The sequence below is a fragment of the Rhipicephalus microplus genome, chromosome X (genome assembly GCF_043290135.1).
Source record: "Rhipicephalus microplus isolate Deutch F79 chromosome X, USDA_Rmic, whole genome shotgun sequence".
NCBI classification, from domain to species: domain Eukaryota; kingdom Metazoa; phylum Arthropoda; class Arachnida; order Ixodida; family Ixodidae; genus Rhipicephalus; species Rhipicephalus microplus.
In genome coordinates this window covers 224,408,847-224,433,894 of record NC_134710.1, presented here as the reverse complement: position 1 = coordinate 224,433,894, position 25,048 = coordinate 224,408,847, and the positions used below count along the sequence as shown (strand labels likewise).

The following is a 25,048-nucleotide window of genomic DNA, read 5'->3' as shown; positions in this document are numbered from 1 at the left end:
ATTGGTCAACCTTATGGCGAATTCCATTGGGAGAGCAGGTGCACTCAAAAGCACGCTCAAAGTGCTCTCTTCCGAGGCGGCGTGTTTCAGTGGTCGAACAGGAGTAGGAGCACTGTCATCCATTGGTAGAGCGAGAGCGCTTTTGCTGCGCCGAGAGCAGCCAGGAGCAGTTCTGTCTGGTGGTGGTAGTGATTAGAATGAAGAGGAAAAAGGCACCTAATTTCTGTCTGCCTTCAGGCGACACGGCGCAGTGCCTTATAGGGGTGGGGGGAAGGAGGGATAAAAAGAATAGAAGGAAAGTAGAAGCAGAAGAAGACAGCCAACGAGAGGAAAAAAGAAGGAGATAGGAAAGTGGGGATCCGGTCGAAGAAGTCCAAGGGCGGGGTGCCACAATGCGAGAGCTACACGGCGTCAGGAGACCGCGGAGGGCGAACCAGTCGGCGGGAGCTACGCTGAAGTCGGAGATCGCGAGGGCACAACCGTCCAGCTTGAAATCCTGCGAGCGAATCCAGTTCTGTCTGCTCCCTCTTAAAAAGCGGAGTGAGTGGAAAACGCAGGAAACCACGTGTTTGGAACGTCATGTCCGGACATACCCTCTCAGCAATCCTCCTCACTTGTTTACATTTTGCGGCGTCGTGTCGGGCGGTTATGGCGGCAGCGAAGCGTGCGTGGTGCTCGGGCTCGAACGATTTTAACGTCGTAGCGGCAGATTCTGGCAGTGAACGTCCACCTTGCCTGCCTTCAGATTCACGGATGGCGGAGGCAGCAAAACGTCGTCGTCTTGCCGAAGTATTTGACGAGCTAGACGATGTCAGCAGCGATAGCTGCTGGAGCTCTACGTCCGAGTCGAGTTCAAGCAGCAGCGACGATGACGACGAAGTGTATGCAGCAGCGTTTCAGCAGCTCTTTTCTCTGCCAGAGCGAAGGCCGAAAGTGGAAGCATATGTTACAAAGACGGTGGCTAGCTACTCCGACGAGGAGGTGAGTCATTCGGCTTCTGTTTTAATTAGGTTGCTTAAAGGCCTGTTTTCTTCCAGTTCAAAAGAAATTTCCGCGTCACGCGGCCGGTCGTGGACTTCTTGGCAGCAGAATTCGCCAAGTCACCGCACTGCCCTCAGAACAGTGATCATGGTGGCCTGCCTGCCAAGTCGGCTGAAGAACACATTCTCTCCTTTCTTTGGTGAGTGTCCGTACGTTTAGGAATGCCGCTGTCATCAGGTCACTGCATAATCCGTTTTATAGTGGGTTAGAGGCATATGAAATATTGCAAATAAATGTACCTAATTCGCAGCATGTCATTGGACCACCTTGCTTTAAACTTGTTAAATGCTACTAGCGAGTGTCGAACGTAATAGAGTTATAGTATTTTGTGAAATGCTTTCGTAGTTTGTACACCTACACACTGAGCTTCACAAAATTCTCGTTACTAGAATCAGTGGCAAAGCATAATTCATGATGCATCATTACAAACAACCATGAAAACTTTTGCTCACGAAGCATTTCAAATCGGCTGTGTCAGCAGGTTCACAGTGAGCTTCATCTCCACACTTATAAATGTAATGCGCGAATTAAAATTAGAATTTGTTATTTAGATAGTGCTTCTACTAATCAAATATTTTGAGTTTCTAAGGTGTCACCCAAAAAGGTGGAATCGTGTTTTCTGACTTCAGTTGTCTTGCTAATTTGCTTCATTGACAGCGACAGCATTGTTAACACCATTATTCAGTCATTGACAGCAACAGCAAGCTTAATTCCATTATTTAATTAGAGTATCCTCTCCTTTTCAGGTATGCAGCCAACAAAGCATGCATTAGAGATGTCGCTGGCCGCTTTGAAGTCGCAGAAAGCACTCACCACAGAATGATGGGCCGAGTAACTGCATTCCTGCTCGACATAGCACCGAATGTAATCAAGTTCCCCAGTGACCTGCAGAAGCTTGCTGTGGATTTTGAGAAGGTAACTATGCTTTTGTAAACATGCTATTTAAGGTATAAACTACAGTTTTTTTCACACCAATGTCATACAGCTCTACACAACTCAAGGGACCAGACTAAGAGGAATTACACCTACTCAAACCACAATAAGGACTGAAAGCAACTGATATGCAGGATCAGAACTGCAAATGAACAGAAAATGTAAAAATGCAAGAGATATGAAAGAGCACCACACAGTCAAGCCTCCTTCATGTGTATTACAAATGCTGTCAGCAATCGGACATTTTTCTTGAGTAGTTTTGACCATGTGATGCTGTTTCATATCTCTTCTATTTTCCCATCTTCTGCTTAGTGATGTACATCTAGTACTTGTCCTGCATGTACAGTGAATAAACCTAGAGTTCAGTTACTTGTGCACTCTGTATGTACTCTGTATGTGTCATTAATTCCCCTTCGTGCGGTCCCATGTGTTCTTTACCGCTCTACTATTACAATTATGAATTAGTTAGTGCCAGAATGCACCTTTTAAATAAGTTATTACAATTATTTTTCCCAGATGCTTCACAATTAAATAGCCAGTTAATTTCAATCATGTGTACCGGTAGTGTATTGCACTCGCCGTTATGAGCTTCAAGTCTCCAGTTTGTTTTAAACTTTTCCGCATGTTATTGGCACCTTTCATTACCCTTAGTGCCATGCTTATTTGACTATGTGTGTGCACATTTTTTTCTCTTGCAGCTGTCGGGATTCCCAGACACAATTGGGTGTGTTGACGGAAGCTACATGCCTATCAGGTGCCCAGCCAGGAAAGTGCGATCTGTTTATATAAACCGGCACCATTACCTATCCTTGACACTTCAAGGTGTTTGTGACAACAAGAAGAGGTTTCTTGATGCCAGCACTGGCTACCCAAGCAAAATTCATGACGCACGCATTTTCCGTCGGTCCAGGATTTCAAGTGTTTTGCCACAACTGTGCTCTAGCAAGTACCATATAGTGGGGGATGCTGCATATCCTTTCCGGGAGTACCTGATGACACCAATTCGAGACTATGGGAATCTTGACAGCATCAAAAAAACCTTCAATGCAAGACTCTCCGGGACAAGGGTGCTTATTGAAAATACTTTTGGCGATTTAAAAAATCGTTTCAGACAACTGCACAGGTTGGATATGTGGACAGTGGATAACATGTCCAAGTTTATCATTTCATGCTGTGTGCTTCACAACCTCTGCATTGATTGTGGAGATTTGCCAGAGAACCTGTCACGAGACCTGTCACTTACCTCACAAACAACAAATGTAGACTCAAGCTCTTCTGCAGTTCAAGTAAGCAGCAGTAGTGTAGCCCAACAGGATAGCCTATTACGTGGCTTGGCTAGCATCAAGAGAGATCACTTGATGATAAAAATGGGGTTGCAGAACCAGCAGCCATGAAACAAGGAATTCCTTTACGTGTTATGCAGTTGTGAGCAAATATATGCTTACCAAAGGCCCACCTGAAAAGCTGAACTCGTTAAAACACCTTCAAGGTTGGGAAAAATTGTCCTTACCACACACCTGTTGGCCCATTTGCATTTTCTCAAGGTAGTGTATTGTGCCAAACTAGAAAATAAAAGACATTGAAACTAAGTAATCGCTTTGGGTAGTACGTTTATTTATTTAAAACTACCACTTTATTTTGGAAGTCCAAAGGCCTGACGGAGAATCTCCATTTTTTCTTCATGCATTTTGCGCCGCTCTTCACGAAGCACCTGTCGCTCGGCCTGCCTTTCAGCTCTTCGATTTTCTTTTTCTTGACGTCTGGCCGCCTTTTGAGCCTCCTTTTCTTCTTGCAGTGCCCTCATTTCAGTAAAAAACAACTGCATGTGTGCCAGGCGTGCAGTTCCTACCCGTGGCTTCGTGTCGGGATTTGAGGACTGCGTCTTATTTTCCTCAGTGGTGTTGGCAGGTGACAACACGGCCGGAGATTCGGGCGAGGCTTTGAATGTAGCCCCTGAGGCGTCTCGCTCTACCTCCGGTTCAATGCTGTCATCAATGCTTTCAATTTTTTTCACCTCGTCGTCAAAAGGCACAGGGGTGGGTGAAGCACCAGACCTTTTGTTATGGTCGGAAGACGCCTTCCGACGCCTAATTACTGTTTTGTACCTATTTTCACACTGTTCTGGGGTTTTGGCTATGCCAAGCACAGCCTCGATGTCCATCGATATTTGTTTAAAGGCTTGCTTCCTGTTTTTGAATTTTTTAAATGGGCCAATCTGAGGGAAATATTTGAGGTAGTACTCTAGGAGCAGCCTTGTTTGCCCCTCTGTCCATTCAGCAGCTAGAATAAGAAAGAACCAACACATAAATGGTTTATTGGGAAACTGTCGGTCATTGTGCAGGCATTACTTATAATTGAATAATTTAACACACAGCACGGTCACTTGAGCTTAATTATCAATCAGCAAGCATTAATCAACAAAACAAGCATTTGCGCAGACTAGCAAACATACATAAGTGATAAGTTCTGGTATTGTGCATGTAAATGCAATATGCAAATTGTGCCAGTCTTCCAGTAATTGTAGTGGTCTGCTTTCCATGCTCTCTTTTTTTTTTTGTCATTTAAGGATCACTCCTACAAGTACACTTTTACACGCTCTGATGCATGCTTGTTAGATTTACCCAAGAACACTTGCTGAGGCAATTGTAGACACTCAGTGTTAATATACTTGCCTCCACCTCCTCTCCTGGAGCCTGATGGCTTGCTTTGAGCACCAGTCTCCCCGTCAGCTGATCTTGATGCAGTGGGAGCTGGCAGGTGCAGAGTATCTGTGCCATCTAAAAAATATAAATGAGCAGTAAATGTAGTGCCTCGCAATAATGTTAATACTAATACTTACCACCTCCTGTTTCAACGCATGGCAATCTGAGCTCCATGCGCATTTCTTCGCTCCCTCGCCTTGGCACATCGCCAGCCATATTTGTACGCAGAACTGCATCTGTTTTCACACAATGATGGAAATGTAATCAAATCAGTTATATAATGAAAATGGTTTCTCAAGTAGTCAGCTACATTATGCAAACTCGGGTGCCTTACACTCGAAGGTAAGCGGATTAGAGCAAGCAAAAAACAAATTCTAAAAAAGTCAATTCATCATGTTACAGGGCTGCATGAAACACTGCACAAATCACTGATAATTAAAAAAAAATATCGCTTATCATACGTAGCATCTCGACCCTGCGATAAGAAATCGTGCTTCCGAGGAGATGTATGGCTTCACCGTATCACGTGGGATGCTGATCTGCCGTCTGGAGACATTAGCCACTTAAAAATCAGAAATAAAAATAAATTGTTACTGCGTGCAATACTTAGCTGCACCCACGTGACACTTGCTACACGCCACTTCGCAGTTACTTTTCTTAAAACGCTGCGAATCATTCTGTTGCTGATGGAGGGGTCTGCAATGTAAGTTTGTTTTGAATTAAGGATTAATTACTCATGCAAGGAAACTTGGCAACAGGATAGTGTACTGCAGTACTTCTAGAATTGTTTACGTTTTGTTAACTGCTGATGACAGCAGCAGCTGGTAACTGCATGAACAGTCTGATAAAGCTGTCATATCCACGGTGTTTTTCTGATATGATAAAGAATAGTGGGCTTAGGTCCACGCGCGCAAGAATGCATTGCATGCTGCATGCGCGACAAGTGCGCTGAAACAAATAAAAAGCAATCAAATTCACTTTACCTTCCGTACTAGATGGTGCCTGGTGTTGAATTAAAGACAGTAGGATGCGCTGAGCTTCCGAGTCCATCATGTAGTAGTATACGAAGCAGCAGCTTTGCAGGATAGCGCGCAAGCGAGTGCGCTGTACCAACCACTGCCACACGTGCTTTCCTTGCCCGTCCGGATCAGACCGCACGTGTTTTGCAGCAGAGGACGCTGGGATGCACAACCTTTCTCCTCACTCGCCTTTTTATTCCCTCACACCTGCTCTGCGGAGGTGTGCCGCATTCCAGTGGCAGGTCGAGTGACGCGGCTCTCAGTGCTCTGCCCCCTACTCCTCTCTGCTCGGCACCCTTACTCCTGTTCTCTCAATGGAATTCGCCATTAGAGGCCACTGTGGTGCAGCCGATGAGTGGGAGCCAGCGGTGCGCTGCCGTGCCGGGGTGCTCTACGCGGAGTCGTGGGATGACGAGGCGACTCCCCGAGGATTATAAATTTTCGTCAAGAGTTCCGGTTCACGAGCCGCCGCTGAGGGCATCCGAACTTTGGCGCGGGATACCGAGAAGGAGGGGGAGCGGCGCGAGAGACACCGAGGCGGCACGCCGAGACCCGTCATTCCAGTTTAGAGTGGCCGTCTGGTTTGGCGGCATTTTCTTTTGTTTTCCCGCCCCGCGCGTGGACGACACGGCGGAGCTCGTCCGATCACGCCGTCACGTCACGCGGCGGCCTGTTTCGCCGAGGCGGCCAATGGGCGGCCCCGCTCTCTTTTCTCGCCCAACTGGCTGGCTGCGTTTGGCGGTGCGCCTTTAACCTCCCCAACGGCGCTTTTACGCAGAACTACCAATTTTTCAGGCCGCTTCTTGTACAACTGTGTCTCGGGGCACTGCCGTAAAACGCTCCCCCGCGGCTTGGGGCTGTTTGTATGCTTATTTTGCGCCGGAGGCCGCCAGGAGGACGGTGTAGGCAGTTGTCGTACGTGCATGGCTGCTGTAGAATGCCGCGTTTCACCTTGTCTAGTGCTACGAAGGCAGCAAGGACAAATAGATAATCGAACCTCACTCTAGAACGAACGAAGCGAGAACTTCGACACAGCGCAGTCTTTCAAATTAGTTGACTCCTGCGTGAATCTCAAGCGCCCGGAAAAAACCCGAATGCTGATCACAGTGACTGTTATTATCGCAGCCACGTGGTATACAAAGAAACTGAACAGAACATTGGTGAAAGAGCAGCTATAGCTAGCTCAATCGAAATTCATTGCCCTAACCCTCATGAGATGAGACAACGCTGGCTTCTTACAAATAATCTAGCCTGGGCAAGGCTGCACGTAGAGAAAAACGGACAAAACGCTTTTTAACCGACCGTCGATTGGGGGAGCAACAGCAACCGCAGTGCGGCCCTGGCCACCAGTATTTTTATGGCCCTCTTTTACGATCTACGGCGCGAGTCATGACTGTTTACTCAATCCGAGATTGGCGTATATTTGTGTTTTGTTCTGTTGATTAGGGCAGAGTTCACTCGTCTGTCGTATCTCGCCGACGAGGGTAGAACAAGCGCTGCAGATTATTCTCGCCGCATGTCACCGAGCAAACTTCGAAGACCTCGGCCGCCTCTCAACATCATATATAGCCATTGGAAGGTGGTGGATGAAAGCTAGCTCTCTGGCGCAATCAGAGGCACTTTTTGAAGGAGGTATTCTTGCAGACGCCGGTTCCTCTCATCGCCTGCTCGGCTCGCTGTCTCCCGTTCATATTCTCTGCGGATACTGCGCGGGGAACATTCAGTCCCTTTTGAACAGTCGGTGAAAACAGCGACGTTGGAGACGAAAGATTGAACGTATACCCACCCTTCCTATTTTCTTGCGCTTAAAAGAGCTATTATCACCGGGATCGCCTATCCGCTTTGCGTTTGCTTACCGAATTTCATTGCACGCCTGCATTCGCCCTGGCATTGGGTAAGTGCTGGCTTACGCGACGCCCAGTCTCTACACGGTAGACGGGTCAAAGAGGAAAGCAAAGCCCAGCCGACTTGCGTAACTCGATCGGCGCACGGTACTGCAGCCGAAATCCTGTCGTTGGCACATCCATCTTGCGCCAGCGCAAACGACACGATGTGTCTGTGTCAGGTTGTGTCGCAAGTCCCGCTTTTGTCTGTGGCGTCGCGAGCCTAGTGTTGCCACCATCCGCCGCGGCACGCATCTGCACGCTGTCCGAAATCTACCGAGCGCCCCCTATGCGGTGATGAGTACACACACACAAAGTTCACATCGGCCCGCTCGCTATACGGGAGAATGCGTGCCGAGGGTGGGCGCAAAACACCGCTCGGATATTTTGTTTCTTTTTAAGACGGAACGAAAAGGAAACTGTTTTGTTTATGTCTCTTTAAAGAGGAACGGGGAAAGGATAAGATTTGGAGAGGGTGTGAGGCGACTCACGTTCGCCGTGTGTACACCCTTCATCCGCAATGTGAGGCGTAATAATGAAAAAAAAAAGAAAACTAGATATAGGCCCGGCTAGTGCCTCTCGCGCGAGCGCTCATGCAAATATTCTAGGAGTATTCCTATCCCATCTTCCGCATCTCAGGCGCGGCCCTCGCCCACCTCTTTCGCGAATCTTCGTCCGCTGTCTCTCTCTCTCTTACACACACACACACACACACACACACACACACACACACACACACACACACACACACACACACACACACACACACACACACACACACAGTGATCGATTTCTCTTGTTGAAGCTTCTTTGCTGCACGTTGTTCGGCGCTCATGTGTCGCGCATTTCCGTCTTCGTCGCGCGGCGTCCTCGTTTGTCGCGGCGTGAGTGAAATCGGCGGGCGTAGCACGTGACGCTGCGCCTCGTCAACAGGCAGAGGACGCCTCCCGGCGGCACATTTTCGCTCGCTTTACGCAAACGGTCACACGCGCTCACGTCGCACGCTATGCTGCCACCAGGTGGAGGATCCAAGACCACACTGGTGTGGCCTTGGCTGCTCACACGAAGGACGCGGGTTCGATCCCGGCTCCGACGGCCTCATTTCTATGGAGGCGAAGTGCCATGGAGGACCGTGTTACGCACTTCGTAGATTCAGGTGCACGCTGAAGAACACCAGTCAGTAGAAATTTACAGAGCCCTCCACGTGCGGCATGCCGCGATTTTGTCACCGAAAATCCCGACCCTCTTTCTTATTATCGCATTAGTTCGGCGATTTCTGGGAGATACTTAAGCACGCGATAGTACTTTCGCGCACTGCACGTTCGCCATTGAGCTCGTACACGCAACATCGCCAACTTGATAGCACCGTCAACAACGCAGAACTGCAGATTTACTGACAACAGTTCGGAGTGTGCGTACATGCAAGAAAAGTTGAGTGGCTTGCGAATGGCTCGGTTTGGGAGTCCATCGTCGCCAAAAAAGTTCCATTTCCTCTTCCTCGTTCTATTTAGGACTGAGCATCCCCGTGCCCCTGCACCGCCCCCTCGCGTCGAACATCTTGTGAGCGTGATGTGTCGGATCGCGCGATTAAGATAGAGAAGGCGCAACGTGCTCGTAAATGCGCCGCCGCCGAGAAGGTGGCCCCGGCAGTCTGATCGAGAAACAAGGTGTACATGACAGCCAGTACCTCTGGCTTTCCCGTCGCTTGCATCGCGCCGAAAGGAGAAATAAGGAATAAAGAAAACCGGCGCGAGCGCACGCCGACAGATCGTGCTCACGCTGACATTCGGTTGACACTCGGCCGCCCCGGTCGTTCAATGGAAGTCCCAACTTTGGGCCACGCGCGACAGCTCGTGAAACGGCGACACCTTGCGCGAGCGTTTCGCGCGCCGATTTCTCAAACACTATCTCACCACTTGACTCCCCTTGCAACATTTGGCGGCTGCTATTCTCGGCGGCCTCCTCCGCCCTGGTCCGCTTCGCTCCGCTTTCGCTGGGCAGGCGCCTGGCCGCCCGGGTCGCGGCATCGACGCTGAACGGGGACGCGTCACTTCGCGCGGCGACAGCGGCTCGACGTCAGACTCTGCCCAGTGGCGCTGCAAAAAGCGCCGCTACCAGTGCCCCCACGCCGGCCATAAATGGGTAGTGCAAAGAGAGCCCTCCGCAAGCGAACGTGCATGAATATACGTCCTCCCCTTTTGTCGGTCCTGAAGCGCGGTTTCCTAAATATTGAGGACCTGGCAAACTTCTTCTTTCAATCCAAAAAAATGGCAGCATATCCACGGAGTGAATGATGGGGAGTGGGGCGAAGCATTCGTCCGTCCATTCGTTCTTGCTTCCGTCCGTTCCTGCGTACGTCTGTGTAACCGTCCATGCGTCCATCCACCCGTCCGTGCGTGCGTCTGTTCGTGCGTCCGTCCCTGCGTTCGTCCATGCATCCGCGCCTGCGTCCGTTCATGCGTCCATCCATGCATCTGTCTGTGTGTCCGTTCGTCCATCTATTCAGCACTCCAAGTACCACCATCTCGCATCTTTTCATCATATATTCTTCATATAGAAGCACCGCCATCCATCGGACATTTCAAGGACTAAACGGGAGGTGGCACATGCACACTTTCTTACGGCTTGCGCTTCGGGTTTACTTCCCACCTTTAACCACCTCGAGTTCATGGCATATACTAGTTCACTGTATTCATGGCTATGCGGCCCAACGCTCGCTAAACCTTTCTAAAACCAAGGAAGTTACACCCAGCGAGTATAACGTAGCAACCCTTTCTTGTCAGATCGTGCTCAATGTACACGCCAATAGCTGCTAATGGGGATCGCAGCGTGCGCGTTACCTAAAGGCCGAATGCTCCTGTCTCTCATTCCCCCTTAGCAGCCATTAACATGTGCATTGAGCACTATCTTTTATTGTTCAACAACGCACAGAAGAAATCTCTCACCGGAACCACCTTGGAGGTCAAAATCGTAAGGACCGCTATATTTAGGGTATGTGCCACTGGTGGTTGCGTACAACGAGGGACGCACAAGCCATGACATAAGGAGCTTCGCCCCTGAAAAGTAGTAAGCTCCTCAAATCGAATTACCGGTACAGTGCAAACGATGTTTCTCTTATATCGGCGTGCTGCAACTGGCAATTTAAGCTCAAGTGGGCATCCCTTGACATATCGAGTTCGGGGCACGCGTATTCTGTAACGCCTAAATGCGTTAAACTTGGGCATATAGATGATGCCAAAGCGAAGGAGTGAATAAACGCGCAATCTATCTTACGGTCAGTGATACGAAGCACGCTTTATTTGGCACGAATGGTCATGGTGACTTTCGCCTTTGCAGTTGCATTCTCTGTCGATCTCTAGCTTCCTGCGCGTTGAACTGTTTTATTACGCATGCTAGAATGTTCTGTTGACGATTGTCGTTCGCTTCTATATACCGCAAATGGGGATACCTGCGTGTCCACTTTTTCACTGTACAATGAAAAGCAAAACCAATGCCTCCGAGATAGCTCCCGCAATCACGGAAACCAACGGCAAGAAAAACCTGATTGTGGTCACGACCAACATTTTGCGATTTACCTGTATAACGCGCGTGCTCGCATTTTCCAGTTAAAGCCGGAACTAAGAGCCTTTGAAGCCCTACGTGTGCGAAGCTGTGTGGTGGCGACAACTTCAGATTATCGGTGGTCGTGGCGTATGCGATGTTTATCGCGCGCATCAGCTGTCTACTGCTGCACGGCACGTACCGTGATCAGACGCTCCGTTAAGCTTCATAATCAATGTTACCACGGTTGTCTGTCAATGCAACTCAAAACAATAACAGATGACCGATGTTATCATACCTTCTCATGCGATCGGCTGTAGAGAACGCGAGTAATTCGCTTACCCAACACAATCGAAATGGCCCTTATCTGTTGCTCTTGCCGTTCTGCTCCGCGAAAGTGGCGAAGATCAGCGAAATTGAAACCCTTTATGTCCGTGGCAATTCACGACACGCACGTTAAAGAACCCCAGGTGGTCGAAATTTCCGGAGCCCTCCATTACGGCGTCTCTCATAATCATATGGTGGTTTTGGGACGTTAAACCCCAGATATTAATCAATCAACCAATAATCAATCAATCAATTCACAGCACAACAGTAGTGTTGACTGGGGTCTTTTTTTTTTTTTTTTTTTTGTAGAGCGCGGAACGGTTGCGTCTGCTCTTGCTTTCGCCGTCATTCTCGCGAGTGAACCAGCAAACACTTCACGGCGGTTCAGTGACGCGTCCGAATAGCGGGAAGAAAACAGTAGCTCTTTTTCAGAGTGTTGAATGCGCAAACACACCTAATATTTCGCTCAATTGTTGTTTCGCACGCACTTGTGGCACCTGGTTGCGCAGCAAACTGTGCAAGGTAGTCGGGCTTTGCACTACTCAAAACTGCGTCAATAGGTGGCGCTAATTGTCCGTAAAAATCCAGAGTCTCACGTCTACACATCGGCGGCATCCGCTTTCTTTTTCCTCATCGAAGATGCATGCGCTCATGATGTTGCGAAGAAGCGAGAGAAACGTCCACAAAAAGCGCGCTCAAGTTGCCCGACCATGCAATTTTTTTCGAGTAAAACACGTGCATGCGCTTTTTCATGAAACTCTTCGTAATAGTATTAATCATTCTTCTAGTACAGTTAGGCCTAATGAAAACCTGGAGTGGAACGCCAAAAGTCTGGAACGGATACGCTGCAGCATAAAATATGCGCAATGACGAAAACGAAAAGTGTTTCGACATGAGCCCACGTTTTATTCTCGCTCGTCTAATTTCCATTTTTTTTCGATTTCTCCATCGCTCTCGAAATGCAATGTTAAAAAAATAAATTACCGTTGCTATAGCTATAGCCGCGTGCGAAATGGCGTAGGCGGAATTAAAGCCGGGAGATTTAGAATCGGGAAAGACTGCGAGGGGAGGGGAGCCGACACAGAAGAGGATGTGCATATATCTTGTTAAAAGCTAGATGTCTCAGATGCACGGACTCGCACGCGCGTCTAGTTTTGCATCTTTTGCTTCAGCTGAAAGAAAACCAGACGACGGGCCGTTTGCAGACGAAACTCTCTGCTTTCGACATCGGCGTCGCAGTGCGCGCGCGGTGCCAGCAAAAGTGTGCTCGGATCCCTCGACAGAGGTTGCGTTTGATATTGGCGTTTTCAGTGTGTGTTCCCCGCGTTCTTTGCAGGGCGTTTTGCAATCGATAGGGTTTCGTTTTCGGTTCGATTTTTTTTTTTGTCTCGCACACTGCACTTTGTTTGTTCTCTTTCAATTTTGTTGTGTCATGAACTCTTTTAATTTGTGCCCTTTTACTGCGATTTTCTCCGTCTACGTCGAATGAATCTCGACTGCAGCACGCCGCCTTTTTTGTTCTTACTATCTATTCTCGCATACACTGATGGCGCATGGGCACACCAATTCGCAAAGGGTTTGACAAGCGCCCATGCCAATATAGCGCGTGCGCGCGCACACACGCACACACACACACACTCTCACACACACACACACACACACACACACACACACACAACACACACACACACACACACACACACACACACACACACACACACACACACACACACACACACACACACACACACACACACACACACCTGTTCACCGTGTGTGCGCTTATTGAGCGATAGAGCAGTGCAAAACGCTCCTTTACGTGGCCTCTTCTTTTTTTTTCTGCTCCATACTTCGCAGGCACACGTGAAGTGTATTGTATAGAACAAAGTTCAATCAGTGGTTTCTGAAGGCTATTGACAACTATGCGTATCACAATCTAGGTCTTCAATAAATAATTAAAGTGGAATTGCTGAACGTAATTTATTAGCGAGTCATGGAGGGAATATAAACGTCCTCACTATACCTGCAAGGCTGTGAAAATGGTATTCGCGTGGTTCAATTCCCTTCCACCGCGAATTTTATGTTGAAAGTTTGGGCTCAATTTACGCGGGGCAACCTATACGCCAGTCAGTGTGGACTTTCACACAGCCTGGGCTTTCAACAACTGGAGCCTTGATTGTCTCTTCTTGCTTGGAGCATGCATGGTGAGTGACGGGTTTGTTGCAAAGAAAAAAAAACATGGGTCACAGGAAGGGAAATAAGTATATTTGCTGATGATTGTTGCGAGAGCACTTGCTCAGTGCAGTCAGATGACGCGTAGATAGAGTGATTGAATTTACCTCTCATTGCGCCATGGCAGGCATTTATTAAAAGTCAAAACGCGCTTGCACACATATTTCTGCCGATTTCCAGACGCCTGCTCACCGGTTGAATTAGCGCTGTTTTGTCGGGACGTTTTCTTTTTATTATTTCCGGGGGAAGTGGGAACGGTACTCACCTTAATACTTGGCAGCATGCTATCGAATTTTACTGTAACTCCTTCGAAATAATATCTCGGATAAATTGGATACGTCGCCAATGGCGAGTCGCAATGGAAAAAAAAGTGATATCTCCCTTTATTTTTATTTTTTTCAAATTGCGTTTCTCTTAGGTGAACACATTCATCGAGTCCACAGTAGTTGCGGTGCCATTTTAGGCACTGCGTCGCATCTTCGAGATGAATAGCCAAGCCCGTTATTCTAACTGTTGATTATCAAGGCGCGCGATAAGTGAAAAATGGGTAGAACGGTTTACTAGAAGTGCTCAGCGATATCTATAAGATAAAAAAAAGATAAAAAATAGACTGTAGTGAGCTTCCAATAAGTGATCATGTGCTGCGTTACGGGACACAACTCTAAAAAAAAAGGGGGGGGGGGGGCACATCCCGTAGACGCGTACGTTTAACCGCGCCGCGCAGCTATATACGTTGGAGCGGTCCGTGATTTCGATTGATTGATTGATTGATTTGTGGGGTTTAACGTCCCAAAACCACCATATGATTATGAGAGACGCCGTAGTGGAGGACTCCGGAAATTTCGACCACCTGGGGTTCTTTAACGTGCGCCCAAATCTGAGCACACGGGCCTACAACATTTCCGCCTCCATCGGAAATGCAGCCGCCGCAGCCGGGATTTGAACCCGCGACCTGCGGGTCAGCAGCCGAGTACCTTAGCCACTAGACCACCGCGGCGGGGCATCCGTGATTTCGAGAAAAAAAGTCAAAGAAACATCACACGTGAGGAACGAAACACCTCTGGAACGTTACGAGTAAAAAAAAGACGGGAATATATCGATCCTCGCGCGTTTTCGCTTGCATGTGTGTACATGTTTTTTTTGCATTTTTATTTTTCCCCCACTCTTCGTCTATCCCAAATCATTCGTTTCTCGGTCCCATCTTTCGACTAGATTTTTCGGAGTTGCGGGCGCATGTATATGTGTGTGTGTGTGTGTTGACGGTGCGCCCTCGAGAAACTGTCTTTTTATTCTGTTTTTATTCTTTCTCCACTGAAATACTGAGTCTTGTTTTGAGCCGTGCGCTGCCTTCGCGATATATTTTCGTTCTCTTCAGAGCGCGTGCACCTATATGTCGTGGCTGGGGTTCGTATGTTTGTCGTGAGACGTGTATTCGAGGGTGAATCTCTCGCTTCGTTCATTCTTCGTTTTTCGTTGCAGCCATCTTCTCTTCATTAGTTTCTTAGGGGCGCCCTCCCCTTCGGGACCGCTCCCCCCCACCGCCCAATTCTTTTTTTTTTTCTTTTCTCTTTCAGACATATTGCCGGCACGCCGAGCACGCACTTCAGGTTGGAACCGCAGCCCATTCGTGCGCCATTTTTCCGACCCCGAGCATGATCGACGCCGCGAGAGAAATATTTGAACGGTGCAGGGACGTGAATGGGGAAAAGAGAAAAAGAAGAAGAACGCGAAGAAACGAGAATGGCGAAAGTCAGGAAAGATTTTTCTTCGAAAATGCGAGGAGGCTTCGAATGAACGAGGGAAGAAAGGGGTTGTCGGGAGCTCGGTACACATGCGCGAGTTTTTCGTGTGCGGTTGGATCGAGTGATGCGGCGTCCGTGATCGAGGCCGCCTGGCGCGTTGGAATCGCGATACAGTGTATATGCGTGTGTGTGCGTGTGTATAAATGTTTGGTCGGGCATGCACGTCTGAGAAATCCCATCGCGAACAGCCGGGCTGCCGTTTCTTCTCGACAAAATGGCGTGTTTCCAAAGCAGCGGGGATACCGTGCGCTCTGTTCCCGAAATGCGCGCACGTCTTTTCGTTATCTTGTATGCCGCGTCGCTGCGGTTTCTTCTCCAGTTTTTATCGCCACGCGAATTTGCCGTGTGGCTCATGCGCCTGCTCGGCCCGCGGGGAAAGGCCGCTCGGAACGATAGCCCGAACGACCGGCGGCCGGGGCTTTTGATCTCGGCCGCAAAGGCCGCCGGCCGGACGACGGGGCCTGCCCTCCCGCCTGATCCGCCTCGGAACAAAACGGCCGAACCCACTCCTAGGCCGCCGGCTGCGGAAAATTAACGTTGCAACGGCAGTCGTGCTTTCCACCACCTACGCATAAACTGTCGCTTCCTATTCAACTGTTGCGCCGGTTTATCGGAATCGATCTGTATCCCAAAGGGCAATGCTTCTCGCCGAGTTTGTAAGCAAAGTGGACGATGTGTTTATAGCGTGCTGCATGTAGTTTCATTCAATTTTCTGGGTGGTTTATACATTCTAATACTCCGTTTCATACATAATGTGCAACGCTATGGAAGATTATTTATTTATTTATTTATTTATTTATTTATTTATTTATTTATTTATTTATTTATTTATTTATTTATTTATTTATTGACTGATACGGGGGGTTTAACGTTCCAAAACCACCTTATGATTATGAGAGACGCCTTAGTGGAGGGCTCCGAATATTTTGACCACCCGGGGTTCTTGAACGTGCACCCAAATCTGAGCACATGGGCCTACAGCAGTTTCGCCTACATCGAAAATGCAGCCGCCGCAGCCGGTATTCGAAACGCTATGGAAGCTATAGCGAGACTTGCGGTATATTCGTTTGCACCAAGAAATATATTCAACGATTTTGCGACCCGTAATATCGTGCTTTTTTCGTATTTGGACTGAGTAATAAATGAAGATGCTTTGACTTTAGAAATGGGCAAACCTCGTTATCTATACGGTTTGCAATAGGTTGTTTGTATCCCTTGGCATCTCTGTATTTTTGCATCGTGGCCTCCGTGATTAGTTCCAGTAGCGCGCGATCTGGAGCTAATTCTGGAGGCCACGTGTAAAACGAAGATCTGGAAACGCGCGGACTTTTGTCATTTCGCTACCGAACTTCTAGCATAGTGAAGCATAGCTTCTCCGGCGTGGCGCTCTTTCGAAATGGGCTTTAGTGCAGGAAGAAGTCCAGTAGTGAGACACTGTTAGTAGGATCCTTTATGATCTTACAAAGGAGCACACATTGAACAGCAAAAACGGGACACTTTTTTATCCATCTTCCCCTTTAAATCTGTGCCTGTGTTATTTTATCCGTATTCTCGCGTACTGTTGCATTATACACGTATATTATCGGCATTTCCACCGTGCCCAACCTACACTGTATCCAACCTATACAGGTCCTCTCACTCTCACCCATGGTCGCAGGCTGCTTCAATTGTCCGTCATGAGATGAAGCAATGACGCGTCATGCGCAGCCACTCGTTCTTCAACCGCGCAGACCCTTTACTGGTTAGATACTACTACTACTACTACTACTACTACTACTACTACTACTACTACTACTACTACTACTACTACTACTACCACCACCACCACCACCACCACCACCACCACCTGCTGCTGCTGCTGCTGCTGCTGCTGCTGCTGCTGCTGCTGCCGCCGCCGCCGCTGCTGCTGCTGCTGGAGTTTTAAGTGTGCGCAAGATGACCATTACTACAAGTTTTTGCTTCTCAGACTACATCCAGTGAGTGACGGGGGAAGGGGACGTGAGAGTGGTAAAAAGAAAAGAAAACGTGTGAAATGAGATTTGAGTTGATGCTGCTGTTGTTTCGTTACTCTTTTCTCGCTCGTGGCTACAGTAGCATCGTGCTTGAACAAGTAAGAAAAAAAAGGACAGAAAAACCACGTTGAGCAAGAAGAGCGGCATACTCCATCGCAATGTCGCTGCGTCTCGACGGTCGGACCCATCTCGCTTCCTGAAAACAACCCAACTCTCTCGAGTCTGACTTTTGCAAGAAACCCGTGAAGAAGCGAGGCGCAGACTGTTTGCGCAAAAGACCATTTAGTTCAGTCATTCTCATGCCGGCGCTAGGCGAAACAGAAACACAGCCCTTAAAGTTTTCGTTCTCTTGCGACGGTGACAAAAAAAAAAAGAGTGAGTGGGTAAGTAAGAGAGAGGGGGAACGAAGAAAAGAGAGAGGAGAAGGGGAGAAATGTCCATTGCATTCGCTTGCAGATTGCAGTCTCAAGAAAGTACCTCGGCTTTCCCATTTGACTGGGGAGTGCGCAAAGACTGAAGGAGTGGAGGAGCGCTCTCGGGGAGAATGGAAAAGCGAAGAGCCGCAAAACAAGCAGAGAGATGAGGCTGGCGGGTAAAAAGAGAAGAGACGCAAATCCCATAGCGAATAGTGTGGTAACTGAAGTAAGCACCGGAGCTAGCCTGCCCGCCGATTTCCAAAGAATGACAAGAAAAATGAGGAGGAAAGAGAAAGTGAAGGAGAGAGAGAGGATGCACAAACGAAGAAATAAAGGTGGGTGGATGAGAAAGGCGGCCTTCTCGCTTGCCTTGCAGGCCTGGCTAGAAACAGCTTTGGTCGATAACAGGACTTGGTCTGGCAACCCCGTGCCACAGGGTTGCTCTCCCGCGCCTCTCGATTGCATGACCGAAGTGGCTGGATGGCGCTTACTTGGGCCGCTGCTGCACTCCCGAGGAAGAAAGAAAACGCACGAGGGAGAGGGAGAAAGGAGTGGGCGGGCAAGAGGCCGAGAACGCGGGCAGTCGACACGGGCATAAAAAAGGCTCAAACGGCGAAGAAACAAGGCAGTGTTCACAGACAGCGTATCGATTGGGGAAAGGAGCCCGGTCTTCTTACTTATTTCGCTTTCTTTCCCCTGGCTTTACTTTCATCTCGGCGCTGCTAAGCTCATTCTTCTTGTTCCCGGATAGGGAAACCTTTCTGGATTGGCTCGGTCGGCGTCGGTTTAGCTTGTCTTTGTCTTAGGGCTTCATCCTGAGCCCGAGACGGTTGTGTGAGTTTGTTTCTGGCTCCCTTGCGGCGGGAAGATCTGGCGCCTTGGTTTCGCCCCCTTTTCGCCTCTGCGGGGCCGGCTGCCATTACCTCCTCGCCCTCTTATAACGGTGCCCCTTCGTCTGTGTCGTGCGATTCCCGGGGGCCGGAGCGACTTCTCGACGCTACTTGCCACCGATCGCGCTTTCCCTCTCGGTGGTGGAGAGGAAGAATCCGGGACTGCTCCCTTGTTGCTTCACGGGGTGCCTTTCGGGCCCCATCCTATTTATTTGTTCCGGTCGAAGCGACCCACGTTGACCGCTCTCTCAGCGCGCGCCTTCCTTTCTGGCTGGCTGCTCTTCTTCGGGGCCCCTTTCAGCGCTTGCACTTGGAGTGGCGGCGCACACGGGGCCGACTCCTTGAGCAGCGCCTCTGTTGGCTCCCCTCGTCGCGCTGAGGATGAGCACAAATACCGGCTCAAAAAGCCGACGCCGCGCAGTCGCCGTCTACTAGCTTCACTCCGTGGCTGTCACTCTATACACCGGTGTCGGCTTGAACCTCAATGCGATTAACTGGCTCCCACAACACCCCTGCGCTATGTTCACCACTTTGTTGGTGTTTTAGTGACAGAAAAAGCCAATGATGTGCATGAGCAGAGTAGAATTTCGGGACCCAGGTCGCTGATGAGTACTTGGTAAAGTGAAGCGCAATAAACGGGATGTAGAGGGGAGCGCTCGTCTCGCCTGTCTCACCTTGCTGCACCCTCCAGTGCGTTTCGCTTTACCAATGCTTCCACAGGGAAAGGTGTAATGCGACAAAAGGGATGACGTTTTCGCTTCAGCCGCACCATTAGTGATAAAAAGAAACAAGAAGTTTGGTCAGACTATTATTATTATTATTATTATTATTATTATTATTATTATTATTATTGTTGTTGTTGTTGTTGTTGTTGTTGTTTAGTTCAACTTCGTACTGACAAAAAGGAGAACATGCCCTAGTCCAATATTACTTTTGCTTTGCCGTGATGCACCATGTTCACCAAAATAAATAAGTATTAGGTTTATCACACGCAGTCTTAGTTGTACAGTACAACCTCGGTATAACGAAGTTATAGTAGCGAGAAAAAATCGTCACATCACAATTTTCTAATCGGTGCTTTCATGTTTAAGCGCAAAACAAACAAAAACAAAAAACACCACAGCTTCCCTGGTCAGTGCGGGCGATAGTACTTCGTCAAGAGTTGCCTATACACAAATTACTGCTGCAGAAGGTTGTGCAAAATTGTGGGATTAGCAACGCCGCCACCTGCTACGGCGCTGATCGTGCCCTAAGCAAAGCAGTGATGCACTACGTGGCGTTAAGTTGTATGTACACCACGGTACTGTTTCCCTATGTTAGCTATTTTTGCTGTTAACCAATCTTACGAAATGGAAGGAGATTGCAGCAGGCTGCCTTCACATGACCTTCGAGACGAGCGTCTCATTTTGCGATGTGTGACTGTTTTCACGCGGCCGCGGCCGATGGCGTGGCGGTGAGAGCCCCCGTTACACGTATGCGCTTAACGCCAAAGTACGGATAGCGAACACAGCTTTATTATGTGACTCTGAAAGAAAAGAAGATAAAAGTGAGCCCCTTGACTCTCTCTCAGGGGGAGGACACTTCAACAGTATAGCTCACGAGGGATGGGTGTAAGGAGGGATTAAAAGGATATATGATTAAAAGGTATAGAGACAGAGAGATGGGGAAGGAGAGAGCGTGGCACAGGGACAGTGACGTAGTGAAGTAAGGGGAATATAGGAAAGATGGACATGGTCACAGAAGTCCAAGGATGGTTTACAACTCGGCGAGAGCTCTTGTCGGCGTCAGGAGATGGCGTAGGGCTAGTCAGTCGGCCAGAGCTGCGCTGTCGTCGGAGATCGCGGGGGCACAACCGGTCGGCACGAAATCCAGTGAGCGGGTACCCTGCGAACACAGCTTGGAGCCATGTTTGTTTGGGGACGGATGTGTTCGAGACAAAGAGAGAGAAAAATCTTCCAATGCGTCAGTGGTGCACCATGTCCACACGTCGGTTTAAACACGTCGGTTTAATCACCAACAGTTCCGCCAGGAGACGCAACGGTGAACACACAAACACACAAGATCAATTTTTTAGTGTATTTAAAGAGATATTGCACCATGTTATACGACTCCCCTTGAAATGGCGCTGCGTCGCTCTTTCCTGGCGTGTGCAGATCCTGTCCGTGCGTCCGCAGCCTTCCTGCCGAGGACTCTGGAAAGGCATGAGCCTGTAGGACTATCAAGGCGTCATCGTTTGGTTCGTGGTCCAAGCTGTAAGTACACACCTTGGCGGTCCGGACTCGTCTCTTCAGAGCGATATGATAAGCATGCGCAACTGGTTTGAATCTCACAGCCGAGCAAATTTTGGGTGACCACCTACTTGTTGCGTCGAGCTGCTAGATGACCAGTGTAGACGGTCTCCTGCAAGCGGGCAGTCAAAGTGTCATTATTCAGTTTTATATTTTACGTTCGGAGAACGCCGACTGGTTTATAAAGGAACGCAAGCAGGCTGGGTGGCTTTGTGCTGGAAAAGGCCTTTTGGTTTACGCTAGGACACTGAATTTGAACTTCCCTCTCATGCAGAGCTGACATCCAGAATTGTGTTACATGCTCACTAATGAAAGAAAAAGAAAATTACTAATAACTACACTGTAGGCAGCAATCCATACGACTTAGCCGCGCTAAAATTCACTGGCATAATCCGGAGAAGAGAGAGTGAAAAGGAGGAAGGCAGAGATCATGCCTGAAGGTGGGTGAATATATATATATATATATATATATATATATATATATATATATATATATATATATATATATATATATATATATATATATATATATATATATATATATGACACAAACCGTAGCCACAAACACATACGTAGAGCCCCCTGTGTGTTTGCATGCGAAGGTATTCGTAGCTGTTAGAGACTAAATTAATAAAACAAATTGGTTAACTGACTAATTATTATTGTTATCCTAATGTGTCTACTCTATTACGTACGCATGAAAATTGAGGGTATTGCTCTACTTATTTGCCCTTTAGCGTAAAAATTAAAGCATATCAACGAAGTGATTCATGCTATGTGAGGCGAAGTTCGGAGGGTTTCATCGGTAAACCGTGAATCCTCCATCCATCCGTCCATCCACCTGTCTGTCTGTCTGGCCGTCGGTCCGTCCGCACCTGCTGAGTGAGTCATAGAACAAGGCAGTCAGGTACTAAGAGAGACTGCATGTACAGACCGAATGCTTAAAGAGCTTTCCCCGTAAAAAAAAAAAGACTGAGAGCTTTTTTTTAAATAAAGATATATACATTAGATTGAACAACATAATTTTCTCTGTGATCTGCAATTTTCCTATCCTGTAGCAACTTCATAATATTTTACAAAACCACTCAATTTTCGGCCAATACCCCACAGTGTATGTGCGCCACAGCTAGTAGGCGAACAATAACAACAACGACCACAACCGCAAGAGTGCCTGCGGTAATCAAGAAACGCGCGCCGTGGCTACAGCCCTGAAATCGCGTCCGCTGTAGTCCGGACGTCTCCACGTGCAACTTTGTGCGTGCTCCTTTACCTTGAAAAGGAACTTGGCTCGTTGGGACGAAGTTTTTCACCCGCACAAGATATATTATCAATGGCGCAAACAGTCGTCTTTGATAACCCCTCGCTCTATATAGTGCATGATTGATTGATTTTTGGGGTTTAACGTCCCAAAACCACCTTTTGATTATGAGAGACGCCGTAGTGGAGGGCTCCGGAAATTTTGACCACCTGGGGTTCTTTAACGTGCACCCAAATCTGAGTACACGGGCCTACAACATTTCCGCCTCCATCGGAAATGCTCTATATAGTGCATAGTGATGCAGTTTGCCCCAAGTAAAAAACAAACCCTCCAGTTCTGCGTGCGTGCTGTCGCTTATACTGGCAACACGAAGAGATTTAAACGTAAAAGCAAAGATGGAGATTCATCGGCACAAAACAAAGGACGCAAGCGCACAGCTCTTAACCATTCGATCTAATGATCCCCAGGGTGATTAACTGAACAGGTTATGCGCCTCGAGTTTGTAGTCTTTCAGTCCGCGTCGCAGATAGAGCGACCCTTCGGAAGGGCGCCTGGTCGAAAATAAGCCTATCCTGCCCTTCTCTAGAAATATTTCTTTCTCTCTCTCTGCGCCAATAAAAGGACCGCCACAAATATAACGAAATTCTTTCAATACAAGAGTATAGTCCACGCACATTCATTGACACTGATTCGTCGTCCTATTACGTTTTAAAGATTTGTATCCCTCGCAGCACTGTTTGTTAAAACACTGTCAACTTTGTCGAGGAGAACGACCGCCTCTACATCAAATCAAACCGTTTACTCAAGCCATAATGCGCCGTAATGTTCGGGCCACTTCTTTCGGATAGCCGTTTACGGGCTTATGGTTTATATTGTGTCACAACTATGACCATATGTGGTCGTTGGCATTGGGTGCGGGAAAACGCTTATTGCAATATCGCGGCATGCAGACCTCATTCAGAGTTTTTGTTTTTTTTTTTTGTAAATATCTGCTGTGTTATATTGCAATCGGGTTAGTGTGCATGGGTGGGCTTTATTTTCACCAGTTGTTACCTGGACATTAAGCGGTTTCAAGAAAATGACCTTGTTGGTGAATCTAATATAGGTGTCACACCGCGGGAACTTTTGAATGGCCATCCAGTCGGTGGCCACCGAAACGCCACAACTCTATCGACTCGAGCCACGCTCCTGCACGGTATATCGTTTGAAATGGCCGTTTAGTGGTTCAGGCGTTTCTCGGAAGGCACTGACTGATGGGGCCCGTCAATGCAGTACTATCGTTGAAGTGAGGGGGCTCGTCAGCGTAGTGTAAACGTGATTTGGTGACGGGGCCCGTCATAATAGCGATGCAGCTATAGCGACGGGCCCCGTCACCGTAAAGCAATGAGAATACTGTGAGGGGGCCCGTCAGCGTAGTGTAAAGGTAAAACTTAGGGGGGGGGGGGGCGTTGCCATGAATTTGTTGTCGTTTTAGACGCCATCCGCCCAGCTGTTCTGGTAGTGCAGTGGGTCGACGTGCAGTTGGAAATGCGGTCGTACCGCAGGTCGTCGGTTCAAATCTGTTTTTGTTATTTAAAAAAAATAATGTGTCACTATTTTCCTTACCGCTTTCAAGGAGTCGTAATTTTGTTTTTGTTTATTTGAAAAAAAAATCACGTTGCTGTTTGTGCCGGTTATTAGCCCTACCGCGTTGATTTTTCGAGGCGCAGTGGGTACGTTGGCGGTGTACGTGCGACATGATGCGTTATTGGTGTCTGTCTTCAGTTCGAGTCGCGCTGACTAACTGAACTTTTCTCTATCTTTTCTGCTTTCAATATTGCTTCGAGTAATGTTGCCTATTTCAAAGACAGCATCCTACAGTGGAGCGATGGGAGGAACCGCTCGCCAGCGAGAACCTGGACGATCAACTGAGTCAACTTCTCGCTGACGGACCCAGCTCGCCGTGTGGGAGCTGCCGCACAGCCCTAGTCTGAGCTCCCCCCCCCCCCCCCCGCTAAATACACTGCAGTACTGCAAGTGTGGCGAGTTTTAAGAACCATTAAAAGCGCGTGCACAGAGCCTGTCGCATCAAGGCAATTAATACAGCACCGTAATGATGTAATTATGAGGTGGACCATTTTAACAATGGTGCCTATAGTGATCGGCCTCGACATAGTACTGCTGTTCCTTATCTTACTGAAGCGACGGGAAATGCTTCTATTTGTTTGTTTTTTCTTTACTGCTGCGCGAGACGACTGCATTCAAGCTCCCTACGGCTATAGCTTCCCTCATCGCAGAGTACATCGACGCGGCTAAATGCGCGTTAATTCCTGCACACTCGTTTCATTGGCTTGGTCACCCCTTGTGGTTTACCCGAGCCTGCAGCCGCACCAGCCAGCACTTGCAAATTAAAGCACCCAGACGATTGGTCACGCCCACGACTTCGGCGTAATCGCATTTTAATTGCCGAGAAGGATACGGAACACGTTTCGATTCCGCAGGACAAGTGTCGTCTCAGGATGGGAAGATAGCTACAGAGAGCTCACCACCGTGCGAGTATCTACAGCACCGAAGAGAGCTCGATTGTCTATCTACGTTTGCATAGCAATAGCACGCATTCGTGGGACGAAAGCAGCTTGCTTATCCCCTTGTATGGAGGAGCCAATTCGATCGCATGAATAAGTCTGTGTGCACGATTTCAAGCGAAGTGGGCCCGCAGTCAGGGC

The 25,048-nt window shown here is 48.3% G+C and overlaps 3 protein-coding genes across 4 annotated transcripts in view; 2 read left to right on the top strand and 1 right to left on the bottom strand.

The window, feature by feature from the left end:
* The window catches only part of tna (Zinc finger MIZ domain-containing protein tonalli), a 318,898-nt gene that overhangs the window by 110,271 nt on the left and 183,579 nt on the right, over positions 1–25,048 (top strand). For both annotated transcript variants that reach the window (XM_075878705.1, XM_075878703.1), the window contains one exon: positions 20,951–21,049. The gene's annotated coding sequence lies outside the window, so the exon portion shown is untranslated. The remainder of the gene's footprint in view (positions 1–20,950; positions 21,050–25,048) is intronic.
* LOC119167545 (putative nuclease HARBI1) lies at positions 526–3,563 on the top strand. Its single transcript, XM_037419049.2, has 4 exons — positions 526–981; positions 1,038–1,180; positions 1,788–1,956; positions 2,673–3,563. The coding sequence occupies exons 1-4, from the start codon at positions 580–582 to the stop codon at positions 3,366–3,368; spliced, it is 1,410 nt and encodes a 469-aa protein (XP_037274946.1). The 5' UTR covers positions 526–579; the 3' UTR covers positions 3,369–3,563.
* LOC142776001 (uncharacterized) lies at positions 3,568–5,873 on the bottom strand. The gene is made up of 4 exons (XM_075878699.1): positions 5,660–5,873; positions 4,814–4,912; positions 4,647–4,751; positions 3,568–4,254 (listed from the first exon to the last, which is right to left on the bottom strand). Exons 1-4 carry the CDS (start codon positions 5,727–5,729, stop codon positions 3,608–3,610), a joined length of 921 nt encoding a protein of 306 aa, XP_075734814.1. The 5' UTR covers positions 5,730–5,873; the 3' UTR covers positions 3,568–3,607.

What these genes read in the sequence shown, in the direction of transcription:
- LOC142776001 (XM_075878699.1), bottom strand. Translation starts at nt 5,729, where the DNA reads ATGATGGACTCGGAAGCTCAGCGCATCCTACTGTCTTTAATTCAACAC. An exon ending in ATGCGTTGAAACAGGAGGTG is followed by an intron (nt 4,752 to 4,813) that starts GTAAGTATTAGT and finishes TATATTTTTTAG; the next exon opens with ATGGCACAGATACTCTGCAC. An exon ending in CTCCAGGAGAGGAGGTGGAG is followed by an intron (nt 4,255 to 4,646) that starts GCAAGTATATTA and finishes TTCTTATTCTAG; the next exon opens with CTGCTGAATGGACAGAGGGG.
- LOC119167545 (XM_037419049.2), top strand. Translation starts at nt 580, where the DNA reads ATGTCCGGACATACCCTCTCAGCAATCCTCCTCACTTGTTTACATTTT. An exon ending in CTAGCTACTCCGACGAGGAG is followed by an intron (nt 982 to 1,037) that starts GTGAGTCATTCG and finishes GTTTTCTTCCAG; the next exon opens with TTCAAAAGAAATTTCCGCGT. An exon ending in TTGCTGTGGATTTTGAGAAG is followed by an intron (nt 1,957 to 2,672) that starts GTAACTATGCTT and finishes TTTCTCTTGCAG; the next exon opens with CTGTCGGGATTCCCAGACAC.